General features: G+C 47.6%; 1 protein-coding gene across 6 annotated transcripts in view; it reads left to right on the top strand.

Annotated features, from left to right (window-relative positions):
* Positions 1-15,491, top strand: part of MTMR14 (myotubularin related protein 14) — a 52,512-nt gene that overhangs the window by 18,677 nt on the left and 18,344 nt on the right. For 5 of the 6 annotated variants that reach the window (XR_002732981.3, XM_023218537.2, XM_023218534.2 and 2 more), the window contains exons 4-10: positions 287-362; positions 967-1,027; positions 2,522-2,644; positions 4,455-4,528; positions 9,207-9,277; positions 9,859-9,933; positions 15,068-15,134. Coding sequence is in view for 5 of the 6 variants with exons in the window: in XM_023218537.2 (XP_023074305.1) it covers positions 287-362; positions 967-1,027; positions 2,522-2,644; positions 4,455-4,528; positions 9,207-9,277; positions 9,859-9,933; positions 15,068-15,134 (547 nt within the window). In the remaining variant the exon portion in view is untranslated. The remainder of the gene's footprint in view (positions 1-286; positions 363-966; positions 1,028-2,521; positions 2,645-4,454; positions 4,529-9,206; positions 9,278-9,858; positions 9,934-15,067; positions 15,135-15,491) is intronic. The other variant, XM_023218533.2, reaches the window with a different exon arrangement.

Here is a 15,491-nt window from a genome sequence, read left to right as displayed (position 1 = left end):
AGTACCATGTCCAGCACGTGGTACACATGCAACAACCACCCAATCTGATCCGATCGTGTTGGTAACGCGCCTCTTGTTTGGGAGTGAGACTCCCTCAGTAGAGGTTGTGAATTAAGTACTAGGGATCTTCTGACTGATCGTGGCAGTCTTGATGCTGATAAAACTTTGGGGAGTGCTCTTGGGCCCATTATGCTGGCCTGGAAGAATCAGAGGAGTCCCAGGTGTTCCTTCAACTGTGCATGCTTCAGAAAACCATCTGACCCTGAAAATGCTGTTTCTCTCCCAGCACATTTGCAGGTCGGCCACACTGGCTGGATGGGGAGAGCTGTATGGACGCTCAGGCTACAACTATTTTTTCTCAGGTGAATGTTGAACAGCATCCTCTGATATAGAATGAGAACCCAGTCATAGAGAATAGCTACCCGGGCACCGTGGCTCACGCCTGTAATCCCAACCCTTTGGGAGGCCGAGGAGGGCAGATCACAAGGTCAGGAGTTCAAGACCATCCTGGCTAACTAAAAAAATACAAAAAATTAGCTGGGCGTGGTGGTGCACACCTGTAGTCCCAGCTACTCGGGAGGCTGAGGCAGGAGAATCACTTGAACCTGGGAGCCGGAATTTGCAGTGAGCCGAGATCACACCACTGCACCCAGCTTGGGCGACAGAGTGAGACTCCATCCCAAAACAAAAGAATAGCCACCCATGGCCACAGTAGAATAGGTAGGGGGTCTCAGTGAGCTGGGTGGAGATCAGGGGCCTGCCTTTGATCAGGGACCAGGAAACAAATAGGAGTTCACCTTAGAGGTGAAGACTAACAGACATATGGGGGCATAGTGTGTCCTTAAGGGTAGAGCCATGTTGGCCCAGCCCACCCTTGGCACTACGGGGAAGGAGGCTGGTGAGGAGGCCCCTGTGTGGAGCCCTGGGTCACCAGCCTTAGTACTGACAGATAAGTTTCTCTGGCAGGGGGTGCAGATGATGCCTGGGCAGATGTGGAGGACGTCACGGAGGAGGACTGTGCTCTTCGGTCAGTGCTGAGTTGCTGTGGTCAGGGGCTTGTGTTGGGGATGGGGTGTCTGGCCAGAGATGGCCGTGTTCATATTGTCCATGTGTATTTGTCACTGGTTCAGGTGAGTGGATTGGCTTCTTTCCCTTCTGTCTGCCAAGTCAGTGCCTCTGAAATAGGGCTGTTGAAGTCCACTGAGTGCACATCTGGATTCACAGAGAATATCCCACTCTTGGGGTTCCTGATACTGCAGGCCTGAGATAGGGCCCAGACATCTATATTTGTTTAAAAGTCCCACAGAGTTGCCAGTTTGCAGCTGTGATGCTGACTACCAATGTGCCACATCTCGCCCAGTACACCTGATACTGAGGCACAGGGCAAGGGCTATAGTCCATACGTAGGAGACATGAGGTCTAGCCTGGAAGGCACATTTGGAGACCAGATGTGTCACAGCTGCATGATTGGTATGGAACAGGAGTTTGAATCCCTATAAAAGGAGGAAATGGGCTGGTTCACACTCTTCCTATCCCCTTTCCAAATGTTTTTAGAAAACAATACTACAGGATATTTTAGAAAAGCTCCTTTGCATGATCTGTACCACATGGAAAGTCTTTAACTGGTGTCAAGCATCTCTGGAATGCACACAAGCACCCTAGTTAAGATCAGCTTCCCAAATCATAGTTCAGTTCATGAAAGGGCATCTTGCTATGCCCAGGTTCTGCCTGTTAGCTCTGAAAGCAGCGGCTCTGGCTTGTGCTCAAGAATGTCTGGCTCTTCTCCCTAGATCAGGTGACCTCTGCCCAGCCAGGTCACCATCTTCAGCATACACTGTTCTTGGCAAGGAAACTGCTGGGGACAACAAAGCGGTGTGGATTAAAAAAATAAAAAAGTAATGATGACTGTTTATGCTTTCTACTTCTGCCTATATCTGCAGGGCTGATCAAAAGACAGCATTGAGCATTAAATTTTTTATCTTTCTTTTTGCTTCATTGGCCTGCTAGGTAGAGGGAATTTACTTGCTAGTATTTCATAGTCAGTTGATAAAATAGCTCTAAAAACTTTATCTCTACAAGAATTTCAGACTGTTACATTATGAGCAAGTCATGTGGCTAAAAATGGTCATAAATGGGGGAAAAGGAGGCGGCAGAAGGAGATCAATTCTAATGGAAATGGAAAGATTCTATCAGCCACCAGCCTGCTGCTTTTTAGAACCCTGAGATTATCTTGAGTCCTCTGGCTTAATGTCAAGCAATGCGAGAAAGTCCTTTTCCATTTCCACCTGCAAATTGCTCCTCTTTGAAATACATCCCAGAGATTGGGGTAATCTCTTAGAAAGTCACCTTCCCTGCAACCTCTCTGAAACCAGTTGTCCTGTTTGGCACCCATACATCCACCTAGCACACGCCCCAGCTTCTGGAGAAGAGTGACATCCATACTTCCCTGAATGAATGCCCACCCCCAGGCTTCTGTGAGTGAACATGCTATGTAACTTCTTCCTCTGACTCTTTATTTCAGAAGTGGTGACACGCATCTTTTTGATAAGGTCAGAGGCTATGACATCAAGCTGCTTCGATACCTGTCAGTCAAATACATCTGTGACCTGATGGTGGAGAACAAGAAGGTGAAGTTTGGCATGAAGTAAGTACAGGGGCCACAAAATGAGCAGAGGCAGTGTGTACAGATTTGTAGGGCTGGCATTAGTATGTAGCTGTCACTGCGTGCTGGCCTTCTTACAAAGGGCTTTCTGTACATTCTCTCACTGTATCTTCAGACAGCCCTACAAAACAGGTATCAGTGTCCCCCTTTTACAGATACTGAAGCACAGAGAGATGAAGTAGCTTGCTCAGGTTGTATGTTAGTGACTGTAGCAGCCATCAGTCTCTACCCAGTGCTTTGTTGCCACCTTCTCTTATCAAATCTTTTTTTTTTTTTTTTCTGGCTCCAAGTTCTATGCCATGTGTGGCAGGTTAGAATCTCTTAATTTTTTAAATTTATTTTTCATAGAGATGGACTCTTTGTTGCCTAAGGTGGTCTCAGACATGTGGCCTTTAAGCAATTCTCCTGCCTCAGCCTCCCAGAGTGCTGGGATTACAAGTATGAGCCACTGTGCCTGGTCCTAGAATTTCTTTAAAAATTGAACAAAAAAATCAGCATATATTCAAATTTTACTTCAATGACTGCTGTCATATAAAAATAACACATATGGACCAAATTCAAATATAAGAAGTCAAAACTGGAAAATAGAGCCTGGGTTAGTGATGAGACTGTAGGAGCATTTTCCAAATTTTTTTTTTTTTTTTTTTTTGAGACAGAGTCTCGCTCTGTTGCCCAGGCTGGAGTGCAGTGGCCAGATCTCAGCTCACTGCAAGCTCCGCCTCCTGGGTTTACGCCATTCTCCTGCCTCAGCATCCCGAGTAGCTGGGACTACAGGCGCCCGCCACCTCGCCCGGCTAGTTTTTTTTTTGTATTTTTTTTTAGTAGAGACGGGGTTTCACCGTGTTAGCCAGGATGGTCTCAATCTCCTGACCTCGTGATCCGCCCGTCTCGGCCTCCCAAAGTGCTGGGATTACAGGCTTGAGCCACCGCGCCCGGCAAAATTTTGTTTTTTAAATGATTTTTAAATGTTTTTAAATGATCCTAAAAGGTGATCTTAGAAAATAAGGCATACTGAGGCTACAATTAGAGCTCACCTATCTGCAGATCTGAATATTGCCTTATTCCTCCCTTCCGTTATCTGTCAGAGTCCCCAGTGTTTATTTTCAGATGCTGTTTGTTCACCCTGTTTAGAAGTGGGCTCAGTGACTGTTAGAGAAGACAGGAGAGCAGGAAAAAAGTTTTCCCATAGGATCATATTATTTGGCTCTCATCTCACTCCTGGGTCAGAGTGGCTACACTGTGTGCATTTTGGGGTCAGGTGGAAGATTATTCTGCACCTTTAGGCTCTGATTCAGGCTTGCTGTAGTATTAGAGGGGGAGTAACTTCGCTTGCTTGATATGTTGGGATAGGGCCAGAGAAGGTAGAATTCTTTTTTTGAGATGGAGCCTCACTCTCTCACCCCGGCTGGAGTTCAGTGGCATGATCTTGGCTCACTGTAACCTCTGCCTCCTGGGTTCAAGCAATTCTTCTGCTTCAGCTTCCAGAGTAGCTGGGATTACAGGAGCGCACCACCACACCCAGCTAATTTTTTATATTTTTGGTAGAGACAGTGTTTAACCATGTTGTCCAGGATGGTCTTGACGGGGTTTCTCCATGTTGGGAACTTGACCTCCAGCCACCGCACCCGGCCAAAGTTATAGTTCTTAATTGTACAAAGTAGGCACTGCTGAAGGGAATTATTAACATTGAAGAATAGTTCTTTAGCAGAAGCTTCATTTGTGATTATAACCCTTATTTGGGGAATGGTGTGTGTGTTGCGACACTGTAACACCTTGTGTCCTTGTCTTGTAGTGTAACCTCCTCTGAGAAGGTGGACAAAGCCCAGCGCTATGCCGACTTCACTCTCCTCTCCATCCCGTATCCAGGTAGGGGGCTCTCTTCTAGTGGCGGGCATCCTAGGGCTGGTGACCTAGGGGGCCATGAGCAAGCCCTCTCTACTTAGTTACACTGGTGCCCTGGGAGCTTTCCTGGAGGGTTTGCGTCAGGCAGCGTAGGACATTTTGGTTCCCAGTCACAGGCCACACTAAGCATAGGATGGTGTCCTGGGGGAGGGGCTTTCCACTCAAGGAGTCTAGGGATTGAGTACTGTCACTGGTCCTAGCCACAGCCTTGAGTGAAGTACTTCACCCCTCCAAGCCTCAAGTTTTCTCAGGAACTTGGAACGATTTAGTTCCGTTTTGATTTATATGAAAGTGGTCTGTGCATGAAAATACCATTTAAGTGTAAAATAACATTATTAGTACTCTGTGTCAGCAACTATACTTGCTGCTCTAGCCGGAGTGGATGTCACGCTTTGGGTGCATGTCTTGAAGTGATTGAGTTATTTATGGAAATTGCCCCAGGCAAGGCTATTCTGGTGGTAGAAGAACACATAATTGCTATGTTCCCAGTAACTGGACAGTGGCCACACCATGTTGCAAAGCACATTGGTATCCACAAAGCTGCATTTGTCCCTGGCACATAAAAGTGTGTGCAACCTGTGGCCAGGGCTATATTCTCTGCACTGGATATTAAAGCTGTTAGTCTAGTTTGTAGCATTCAAGCTTTCTGGCAATACCTGCCTGTTCAGCAAGGGAGGGCAAGGACCTCTAACATCAGTGCAAGATGTTGTCAGCAGACAACAGGGAGTAATATACTCTTTCTCCTTAAAACCTCTCTCCTGTTTCTCAGCACCAGCATTTGCCTTCAGTCTTGTGTTGGACCTTATCTCCTCAATCTTGGGGCCACATAGCCATGAGCAAGGGCAGGCAGGTTCATCTAGTGCCTTGTAGGAGGGGTGTCCTCATCACTTGCAAGATGGTGGTATCCAAACTCCAGCCCCTGGTAACCTGGCACCTCTGCAGGGGACTTCCCCTGCCTCCTGCAACCTCTCTTGAGTCTATTCACTGTTCTCTGCTAGCATAGTGTTTGGTGCCACATAGAACTGGGCAGGAATCCCAGCCCTAGCACTGTGTCTCCTTGAACAAGTCCTGTAACTCTTCTGAGCATCAGTTTCCTCCTTAATAAAATGAAGATAATGGTGCTTATTTCAGAGTGAAGTGCCGGACCCCTCCATAACAGGTGTCCTGTAAATAACAGGCCTAATGATGAGTAGTTGGGAAAGCCTCAGGGAACCTCCTCTTCCCTAAAAGCAAGTTTGGGCTGATGCAGATGATGATGATGATAATGACGCTGGAGTGAGCTTGGCAGTATCACACCCACACTGATGGGAGTATCCTACCTAAGGGGGTCCACACTGGAACCATTGGGTAACTCCATAGCTAGTTTTCAGACATAGTTTCCAGCTCCCAGGAGATGCTTCGGGGGTTCCACAGACTGAACTCTGCAGGTTTGCAGTGCCTGAGGAACCAGACATTACTTCATTTAAATTTAGGTTTCAAGTAGGACTTGGTTTGGAAAAAATAGTTTTGCTAGAGGTATAAATACCATTGCTCCAAAATAGTAGCGCAGTGTCCTTTCTGCTATAGTTTGGCAACTTGTTATAAGACTCCCAAAATGTTATCACCCTTTAACCGAGGTATTTCTAATAATTGGTCATTAGGCTATAATTCAGCCACTTGGTGTTGAGGACGTTCTTCATGATGTCTTTTTGTAATAGCAAAACAAAAAGTGTTTTCACTAATCAGAATAATGATTGAATGATGGAACATCCATCAGTAGAATGAAATATAGTATAGTCATAGAAGAATTGGAAATGGGCTGGGCACGGTGGCTCACGCCTTTAATCTCAGCACTTTGGGAGGCCTAGGCAGTAAGATTGCTTGAGCCCAGGAGTTCAAGACCAGCCTGGGAAACAGCAACACTCTGTCTCTACCAAAAAAAAAAAAAAAAAAAGAAAAAAATAGAAAATGCTTACACTTTTTGATACAGAAAACGTCACAGAGCTTAAGATAAGCAGGATACAGAATCACATAGTGCACTCTCAACAAGGAAAACGTGCTTACAAAAAAAGGCTTAAAAGGAAGTGTGCCAAAATGTTAAGATGCCTGAATGCTTTCCCCAAAACTTTTTTTGTTGTAAAAGGCACCAAAAGCCAGGCGCAGTGGCTCATGCCTGTGATCCCAGCACTTTGGGAGGCCGAGGCAGGCAGATCACCTGAGGTCGGGAGTTCAAGACCAGCCTGACAAACATGGAGAAACCCCATCTCTACTAAAAATACAAAATTAGCCGAGCGTAGTGGTGCATGCCCGTAATCCCAGCTACTCGGGAGGCTGCTGCATGCCTGTAATCCCAGCTACTCGGGAGGCTGAGGCAGGAGAATCACTTGAACCTGGGAGGTAGAAGTTGCAGTGAACCGAGAGTGTGCCATTGCACTCCAGTCTGGGCAACAAGAGCGAGACTCCGTCTCAAAACAAAAATAAAAACAAAAACATAAAAAAGACATCAAAAGAGACCAAAATTTGTGTGTACTGCATCCGACAGTATATGTGTGTTAGGGAGGGTAATGAGGATCAATAAAAATAAAAAAGCTGGAGATGGGGTGAGACACCATTACACACTCAAATAAGGGGAACAGAAGAATCACTTTTTATTTGATAGACTTGTGTTCTTGTGTGTGTTTTAACATATTTCTCTTACTTTATAATAAGAAAAAGAAATAAAATTACTATTATCCAAACCAAGTCATGAGCTGCACTTTGATGCTGTTTAAGGAATCTCAGTTGAGCCCTATGATGACTTTGAGGCTCAAGCAGGTACTCAGTAGTCTCAGTTCTAGCTGTGTCACTCTATCTTGGGCCCTTGGAAATGAGAAGTATTCTGGGATCATTTCTTTCAGCACACCAAAATAGATGGGCCCAAATTCTGCAGCACAAATCTAATTTGTTTCCTCCTTGAGTGAATGGCTCTTCTCATCCTGCTTTTGGTCCCCCTCCTCTTGCCTGACAGTGGTTCAGAAGCCTATTCAGGTAATGAGCATCAGGCATTGCCCTGAGTAGAGTCTATTTTAATTCTGTTTCTCATAAAAACTGCTTCTGTATCATAGGTGGGTCTGAACTCAGCCTAAGGCTTGCAGTGTTGATTTGAGCAGCTAGAGTTGGGAAAACAGCACTTCACAAGAGCTCTGAGAGATAATTGGTGTCTCTTCTAAACCTGGGCTCATAACTCAGGGCCTCTGTCTGAGATCTATAATTCTTCTTTCTCCCAGTGAGGCTCCCAAGAATAGGCTAAAGTATTATGACTGAGGATTGTTTCCAGACTTCTCGAGGCCTGGGGATTAGAGTGCAGGGTGTGTATGGATAGAAAGCCACTTCTGGAAAACATGGGCTGGGTCTCCAGGGAAGCTTTCCTATCTTCCCTGAGGTGGCCTCAGACAGGAACTTGGCCCAAGAATTGCTGCGACATTCCATGTAAATCTTTGCAGCTACTTCCCCTGAATTTGGACGATTGTTTTCTTGCCTCTGGGACCTCACCAGACTTGGAGGTGTGGCCAAAGCTACGTGTCCTCTGAAGTTTGTGTAGAGGCCCTGATCGAGGTGCTGAGAATAACTGCAAGCTAGCCAAGTGCCCCCTCCCACGGTATTTCTTGAAGCCACCAGGAGCTCTTGGAGGACCAGATGCTCACTGTGCTATGGTCAGACTCAGCAGGGGCAGGCCACAGCCTGGGGGCACAACTCATTGTCTCTGACCAAGGCGGCCAACCCCAAGTGCAGAGCAAAGTAGTTGACTTCAAGCTGTGGGCTGGCACTGTGGGCTCTTGTTGCAGTGGCAGCGTGATGACAATGGTGTGTTGCCATTTGAGTGCCACTTGGACCAGTGCTGTGCTACGTGTTTTATATGTATTCTGTCATCCTTAAACAGCCATTTTACAAATGAGAAAATCAAGGCTTTGAGACATTAAACAACTTGTTCAGCGTTACAGTGTTAAGTAAAAAGCTGAGATTTTAAGCTGGGAATGTTGCCAAAGCCCTATTCTCTCTAGTGTTTCTCTCTCTATTCCTGAGGGCTTGTCCTGGTGGAGTTACTTATGATTCTTCCACCAAATAATATAGAAAAGTACCTCTTTGCTTTGTTGGGCATAGCAGTGTCTCTTGAACACCAGGTTTTAGGCACTGTCCATGGGCCTTTCTAGTATGTTAGGATGTTTAGTCTTCACTAAAAGCCTGCAAGGCTAGCATTATTTGCCCCCATTTTAGAGATGAGGAAGAGTGATCCTCTGCAGCTAGGCTGCAGTGGCTCACGTTGTGAGTCATGCCTTTGTTTACTGGAATTGGCACTACAGAGACTGTAGGACAAAGGGACTTGGAATATGGGGGAAGTGACTGGTGACCAGTGAGCATAGATGGAGAAAGTTACAAAGAGGCTGAGAGCACGCAGTGCCTCGTGGAAAAGGCATGCAGCCAGGAAACCAGAGGGACTCTAGAGGCTAGCCTCTGGCTTTTGCCCACCCATGTCAGCCTTGGCCTCACTGGAGCCACTAGTTTGGAGAAGTGTGACCTGGCGGCCCCCTCTCCACAGCACTCAGGGACCTGGGTCTGGCCAGAGCTGTCTCAGAAGACTTTGGGCTGGGAAGGGAGGTATCATAACTCTGCCCTTCTTTTCCAGGCTGTGAATTTTTCAAGGAATATAAAGATCGGGATTACATGGCAGAAGGGCTCATATTTAACTGGAAGCAGGTATGAGCAATAACATACATCAAATTGGGTCTTATGTCTCTTTGTAAGGGAAGACCAAGGAGAACAGCAAGCAGTCTTTTGGGGGAAAGTAACTCCCTCTTTCCTTTCTCCCCTGATTGTTTCTTTCTTTCTCTCCCTCTTCTCCTTGTATATACATGTTAAATTTTCATCATTATACTTTCCTCTCCCCTTTATTTGTCTTTTGTTTAAGGGAATTTTTCAGAAACAAGATAGGAAAAGCCCTTCCTTTCTGTACTCTCTGTGTGAAAGCTGGGGGCAGCATTCTTTGCCTTCCCCACCCTATAGGGGCAGGCCATGGAAAACCTGCTGGAAGCTGAATACATATTGATCTTGCATGTTTCAGCAACAAACATCAAATGTCCGACTGAAAAACTCTACTCAGCTGTAATGATCTGGTCACATTGATTTTTAAGCTGTCACTCCCAGGTAGCACAGGTATCTGGCCCAGAGAAGGCAAGCGCTGCCTGTGGTAGTCACAGCCTCAGGACTACAAGCTTCCCCATCACCTTAGCCTCCTCTGGTGGCCAACCCACATCTCACAGGAGTCTTTCTGTCCCCAGGACTACGTTGATGCCCCACTGAGCATCCCTGACTTCCTGACTCACTCTCTGAACATTGACTGGAGCCAGTATCAGGTGAGGGATCTGACTCAAGCATTGAGGGCAGGATAAGGGAGTGGGGACCAAGAAGACCCCTGACATCTGCCCCACAAGGTCCTCATATATTTGCCTGATGGGCTGGTTTGTGCCCTCAGATGCCTTTGGCCCTCTGACCTCTCAGAAAGGAGGAATTGTGTGTCCATTCAACTATCTCTTGATTTGCTCATGTCCCAGAAAATCAAAGCTTTCTGAACGTGACTCATTAAAAGATTTGCATCTACCAGGGGGTTCTGTTTCCAGAGGACCTCATAGAGTCTGCTATTCCAGATCTGGGCTTTAGTTACTTTTACATTTTTCCTTTTAAACGTGTGTTCAGCCAGAGGAAGTACAGAGCTGCCTGACCTCATTTGATTATAGAAACGTTAAAATTACTTCCACCATGCTCTTCTCCATCACTGCACACCATGGAAGGGGCCCCTAGTCTTACTGGAAACATCTCTCTACCCTTACTTAGCCCACACAATGTGAAGGCTGCCAGCAGCTTTGCTCGTCAGTTGCTTCAGACAGAACAAGTAGTTTTGTTTTTCTGCGACCTTTCCCATGTCCTGTTCCTCTGCCTGGCTGCCACCTCTCAGCTTCCTCTTGTCTGGCTGACATACTGCCCTTCAGGCTTTGGCTCAAGTGTCTGCTTCAGGAAGACTTCCCTGATCTGCCTCTTCCTTATCCCTGGCGAGTTGGATGCCTGCATCTATATTCCCATTAACCCCCTGGGCACATCCATCATGGAATTTTCCACTGAGCTATAGTCACTGATTTAGAGATCTGCTTCCCTGAAATCCTGGAGGACAGGGACCCACAGTTTGTGTATCCCAGCACAGAAGCAGGCACAGAGCCTAGAACTTGAAAGACTGAGCCAGTGAGCAACAGAAAACATTCTGCCTCCCTGCTAGTTTTCCCTGTCCCCAGGTCTAGACAGCTCCCACCTAGCCTTGAGATCTCTCTCTTTGAAAGGCTAACCTGGCTATGTTAAGCAACTGGGTGCTCCTAGATCACCAATGTCAGTACTCTTGTTGTTCTGATAGCAGCAAAGTCCATCTTGTTTTCTCACTATATATCCAGCCCCTAATCTCAAGGTTTACGCTCACAGCAACTGTTTGAGTGTATGAAGTAGGGTGATGTCAGGTCTCCCCTATGCAGGTGTTTGCAAGAGAGGGAGCACTGGGAAGGAAAGCAGGCCAGTTTATTATGGTCTGGAAGCCTGGAGAAGGAACAGGTTTGGGCTACCTGTGCTGTGGTCTCATGTCCCAGGCTGTGTTTAGACAGATTGAGTAGATAAAAGAACCGGCAGGTTTCCTTCTTTATGTGCTGCATGCAGGGGTCAAGTAGACTCTGCCGCAAGCCACCCTCTTTCTGGTCCCTTCTGGCACAATTTTTTCTCCTTATGCAGGTACAAACTGGATCTGATGAACTACTCAGCAAATGAGATGTGACAGTTCCAGGCACTGGTCCCGCCAAGGATGTTTACCTCTTTAGGAAGGGGTCCTGTGCATGTGAGGAGGTACTCTGCTTAGTAGATGCAGGCCCTAGATCTAGGTCCCAGCTTGCCTGGCCCTTCCTGCAAGGCTCTGTGGCCTAGAACAAATGACCTCACTTCCCCCTGAAAGTGGTGTTGCCAGTACCTATTTCAGGGTTGTGCCAGGCTCAAATATGATCACTGCTTGAAAGGGACTCCTGAACTGAAATACCAGACAGATTGTAATGATAATTACGAAGAGGCTGCTAGCTGGCTAACTCAGGGAAGTGAACACTGATAAACTTCCAGGCATGAAGGCAGTAGGGCTGGAGTGTAGCAGTTAGGCAGGTGCCTCCTAAGAGGCCACCTCTTCGGTGTTGCTCAACCTGTTTATCTCACTGGGGCTCCTAGCATCCTCTTCCTTCACTGGGTGTGGGCTCTGCCCTTTCTGCCGGCAAAGCCCTGGGGTGCGGGTACCCTGTTCCTTTTCACCATCTCCCCAGGTGATCTCATCCATCGTCCACGCCATGAGCCCACAGCCAGGCCTCTCTGATCCATACCTGCATCACCTTTCACACATTGTCCCTTCAGGTGGCCCCTCAGACTCAAGCTGTCCAGAGTAGAGTTGGCCATAGCCACTGTTTACCCAGATGCTGACACCTGAAACTTGAGTTCTTTGCTCCCACCACATCCATCACCAGCTCCCATTGGTTCTCTAGTCTCTGCCCCAGATGCAACTGCAATCCTTCTTGCCCTCATCTCCCGTGCAGTGCCTAGCTCAGGCCACCACTGTCTCGGTGCATCTCACAGCTGAGCATGGGGCCTCACTGAGGAGTAACTAGAAATGAAGTGCTCAGATAGCAAGCACTGAAATGATAGAGCAGGGCCATCATTGTCACCCCTGCCTTAAAACCTACCACTGACTTCCCATTTTCCTCACAATACAATGTAAGAACTTGTACATGGCCTATCCAGCTCCATGCAGTCTGATCTTGCCTGTTCTTGTGACCAGCTGATCTTCCTGCAGCCCCACTGCCTCCCTTCAGTTCCTTAAGAAGGCATCCCATGGCCAGGAACGGTGGCTCACACCTGTAATCCCAGCACTTTGGGAGGCCAAGGCAGGCAGATCACGAGGTCGGGAGATCGAGATCATCCTGGCAAACATGGTGAAACCCCGTCTCTACTAAAGAATACAAAAAATTAGCCGGGTGTGGTGGTGGGCGCCTGTAGTCCCAGCTATTCAGGAGGCTGAGGCAGGAGAATGGCGTGAACCCGGGAGGTGGAGCTTGCAGTGAGCAGAGATTGTGCCACTACACTCCAGCCTGGGTGACAGAGCGAGACTCCATCTCAAAAAAAAAAGGCAGCCCTCTCCAGGTTCACACGTGCTGTTTTCTCTGCCAGAAACACGTCTCCTTTCTCTGTTGCTTATGCTGTCTCATGTCATCACCTCTGAGAAGCCTTCCCTGATGTCCCTACAGATCAGGCTTGGCTCTCTAGTCACATGGTCGCACAGCATCCTAGAGGTCTCCTTTTAGTTGCACGCCTGCAGTAGTTAGCTTTGTCTCCCCTGTCCTGTGACTCCGTGAGGGCTGACGTCATATTCACCCTTGTGTGCCTGGTGCCAGGCCCTTCAGGAGGCATGCAGTGTGAGGCTCACTGAATGAATGAATGAATGAGTGAATGGTAGGAGCAGTTGTGGCAAGACACATGTGTCTTGCTGCCCTCCATGTAACCGAATTGAATTCCATAGAGGTATGCCCTTTCTTTCTGTGTACTAAGACCCCTCTCTGGGGCTGTTGCCCCTCAGGCACTCAGCATTGCCCCACCTATGAACAGGCAGCAAGGAACATTCTGCAGTGACCTCCTAGTCCCTGAACACTAAGCCTTAGAGATGCCAAAACAGCCTCTGCCCTCATGGAGATTAGAATAGGAAAATAGGCAACAACATAACCATCGTCTACATTACAGTTTTCAGCAGTGGTCACAGAAGCCCCAAAGAGAAGATAATTGGGCTAGGCCTTTGAAGGATGAATAGGAGTTTGCCAACCAGGAGAAAGAGTACTCTAGGCATAGAAACATGAGCAGAGGCATGGCATTCAACTCAGCTCCCAGAGACTTCTTCATGAAGCACATAGGAGAGAGTCACGCATGAGCCTAGTTTTTTTTTTTTTTTTTTTTAGCATATCTCCTCAGTCCTCACTTTGAGCAGTCCCCTCAGACTTCTGCTGCTTACTCTGGTGTTATACGAAGAGTAACTACAGTGTAGCATGTGATTAAGAATGTGGACTTTGGAGTCTGGCAGGGCTTGATTTATCCTTCAGTTCAGCCGTGTGACCTTGGGCCTCTACCAGCCCAGCCCTCCCCGGCCTGTAGCTCCTGCCCCAGCCCTGGGAACTTCCTGCCCCTCCCTGATGGTCAGCATCTCCTCCAGACAGCCATCATGGTGGCTGGCACTCTGCAGCTCTCTAGTCCTTAGTGGAGCCTGCCCTCCCTGGCTGCTGCAGTCATCCCCCAGCCCACCTGATGCTCACTGGGCTTGGTGCAGTGCAGCTCCTACCTCCCTCTCCTGCTTTTCCTTGCCCTGTGAGAATCACTGCTCCATCGGCAGTGGTGTGTCTGACACGTTGAGCCAGATGATTTGAGAGATCCCTTGTGCAGCTACTGATAATGACTTTATTAGCACAGTGCTGCAGCGCCTGTCTCTGGAGCCACTAAAAGTGGGTCAGAACTCTCCAGGGGCGTGGGAGGGTCAGGTAAATGAGCCTGTTTTAAATTCCTGGGAAAGCCATTCCAATTACAGGTGCCGTGTTCCCCCTCCCCCTGGGAAGTGCTGTCTTGCTGGCATGCGTCACCCTCTCTGCACAGCCCCAGAACACTGCTAAGCAATTGTATCTTAAGAGAACGGAGGCTGCCCCAGCTAGGGAAGAGGGTGCCGCAAAACTGGGTCAGGCCCTTCCATGGAGCTCCAGGTTCTGAGTGGGCTGTTTCTTAGAGGGTCTGGACTAGACCTTGCACTTGGGCTAGAACAGAGGCTCTCATCTCTTTAAGGACTTTTGCTTAATTTCCCATCTCCCACCTCATGAGCCTCCTTTTTAAAAAGACTTTCCTTGTTAGACTCCTTATTTATTGTTTGTCAAAAGATAGTATGCAGTAAATAGCAATAAAAAGCAAATGAAGCATGTTTGAAAAGGTTGATGTTTTAGTTTCTGTGATGTCATCACAAATGAAGCAATGAATCTTTTTATGTGGCCATTTGGAGACATTGGCCACAGCCTCAGGGCTCTTCATTTACCTTTACTGACTTCCTGGACAGCCACACCAGGAGCCCAGCACTTAGAGGACCCTAATGTGGGCAGGGGGCTCTGGGTCACCCTGGCCTCAGCATCCCTTTCTGTTCCTCACTCTCACATTGGGTCAGAACACACTGAGGAGGGGGTCCACAGGCTGAGGGGTGCAGGGAGAGGTGGTAGGAGCTGCTGGAGATGGAATATGAATGTCCCAGATTATCTGGGATTCAAAACCTGTGGTGTGTGACCAAGGGCCTTGTGTAGTTGCCCCAGAATAACTCTGGGCATTTTATTTTTTAAATACTTTAAATTCTAAATCTGAGTTAATGTCCATTCTTAGACCCCTTTTCTTCTCAATTTTCTCCAACAGTGTTGGGACCTGGTGCAACAAACACAAAACTACCTGAAGCTGCTGCTTTCCTTAGTTAACAGCGATGGTGAGTCTGTCTCCTCCAGATCCCTCAAGCCACTGCACCCTTGGGGAGTTCCCAGTTCATTCTACCTCAACTGTATGTTTGTTGGAGTCGCAGACCTAACTTTTGCACTGTGGGAGAGGGATTTGGGGAGTTCCTAGAATCCCAGAGGCTGGGTGGGATTTGTCCATTGGTGGCTTTATTCCATGTCCTCAAAATCCTGGAAAACAAAATTAAGAACTCATTACCATCTCTGCCGTGCACAGGGTATTTTCACACTGGCTCAGCATTGCTCATCAGCATTGTGTGTGGGGCCAGGATGGGCCTCTCATTCAGAAAGATGAGGCATGAGATGAGAGAATCAATCCTGGCTGCTCAGCG

Source organism: Piliocolobus tephrosceles, chromosome 2 (assembly GCF_002776525.5).
Source record: "Piliocolobus tephrosceles isolate RC106 chromosome 2, ASM277652v3, whole genome shotgun sequence".
Lineage (NCBI taxonomy): Eukaryota > Metazoa > Chordata > Mammalia > Primates > Cercopithecidae > Piliocolobus > Piliocolobus tephrosceles.
The sequence above is the reverse complement of the archived record's forward strand: the minus strand, read 5'-3'. Positions and strand labels throughout refer to the sequence as shown.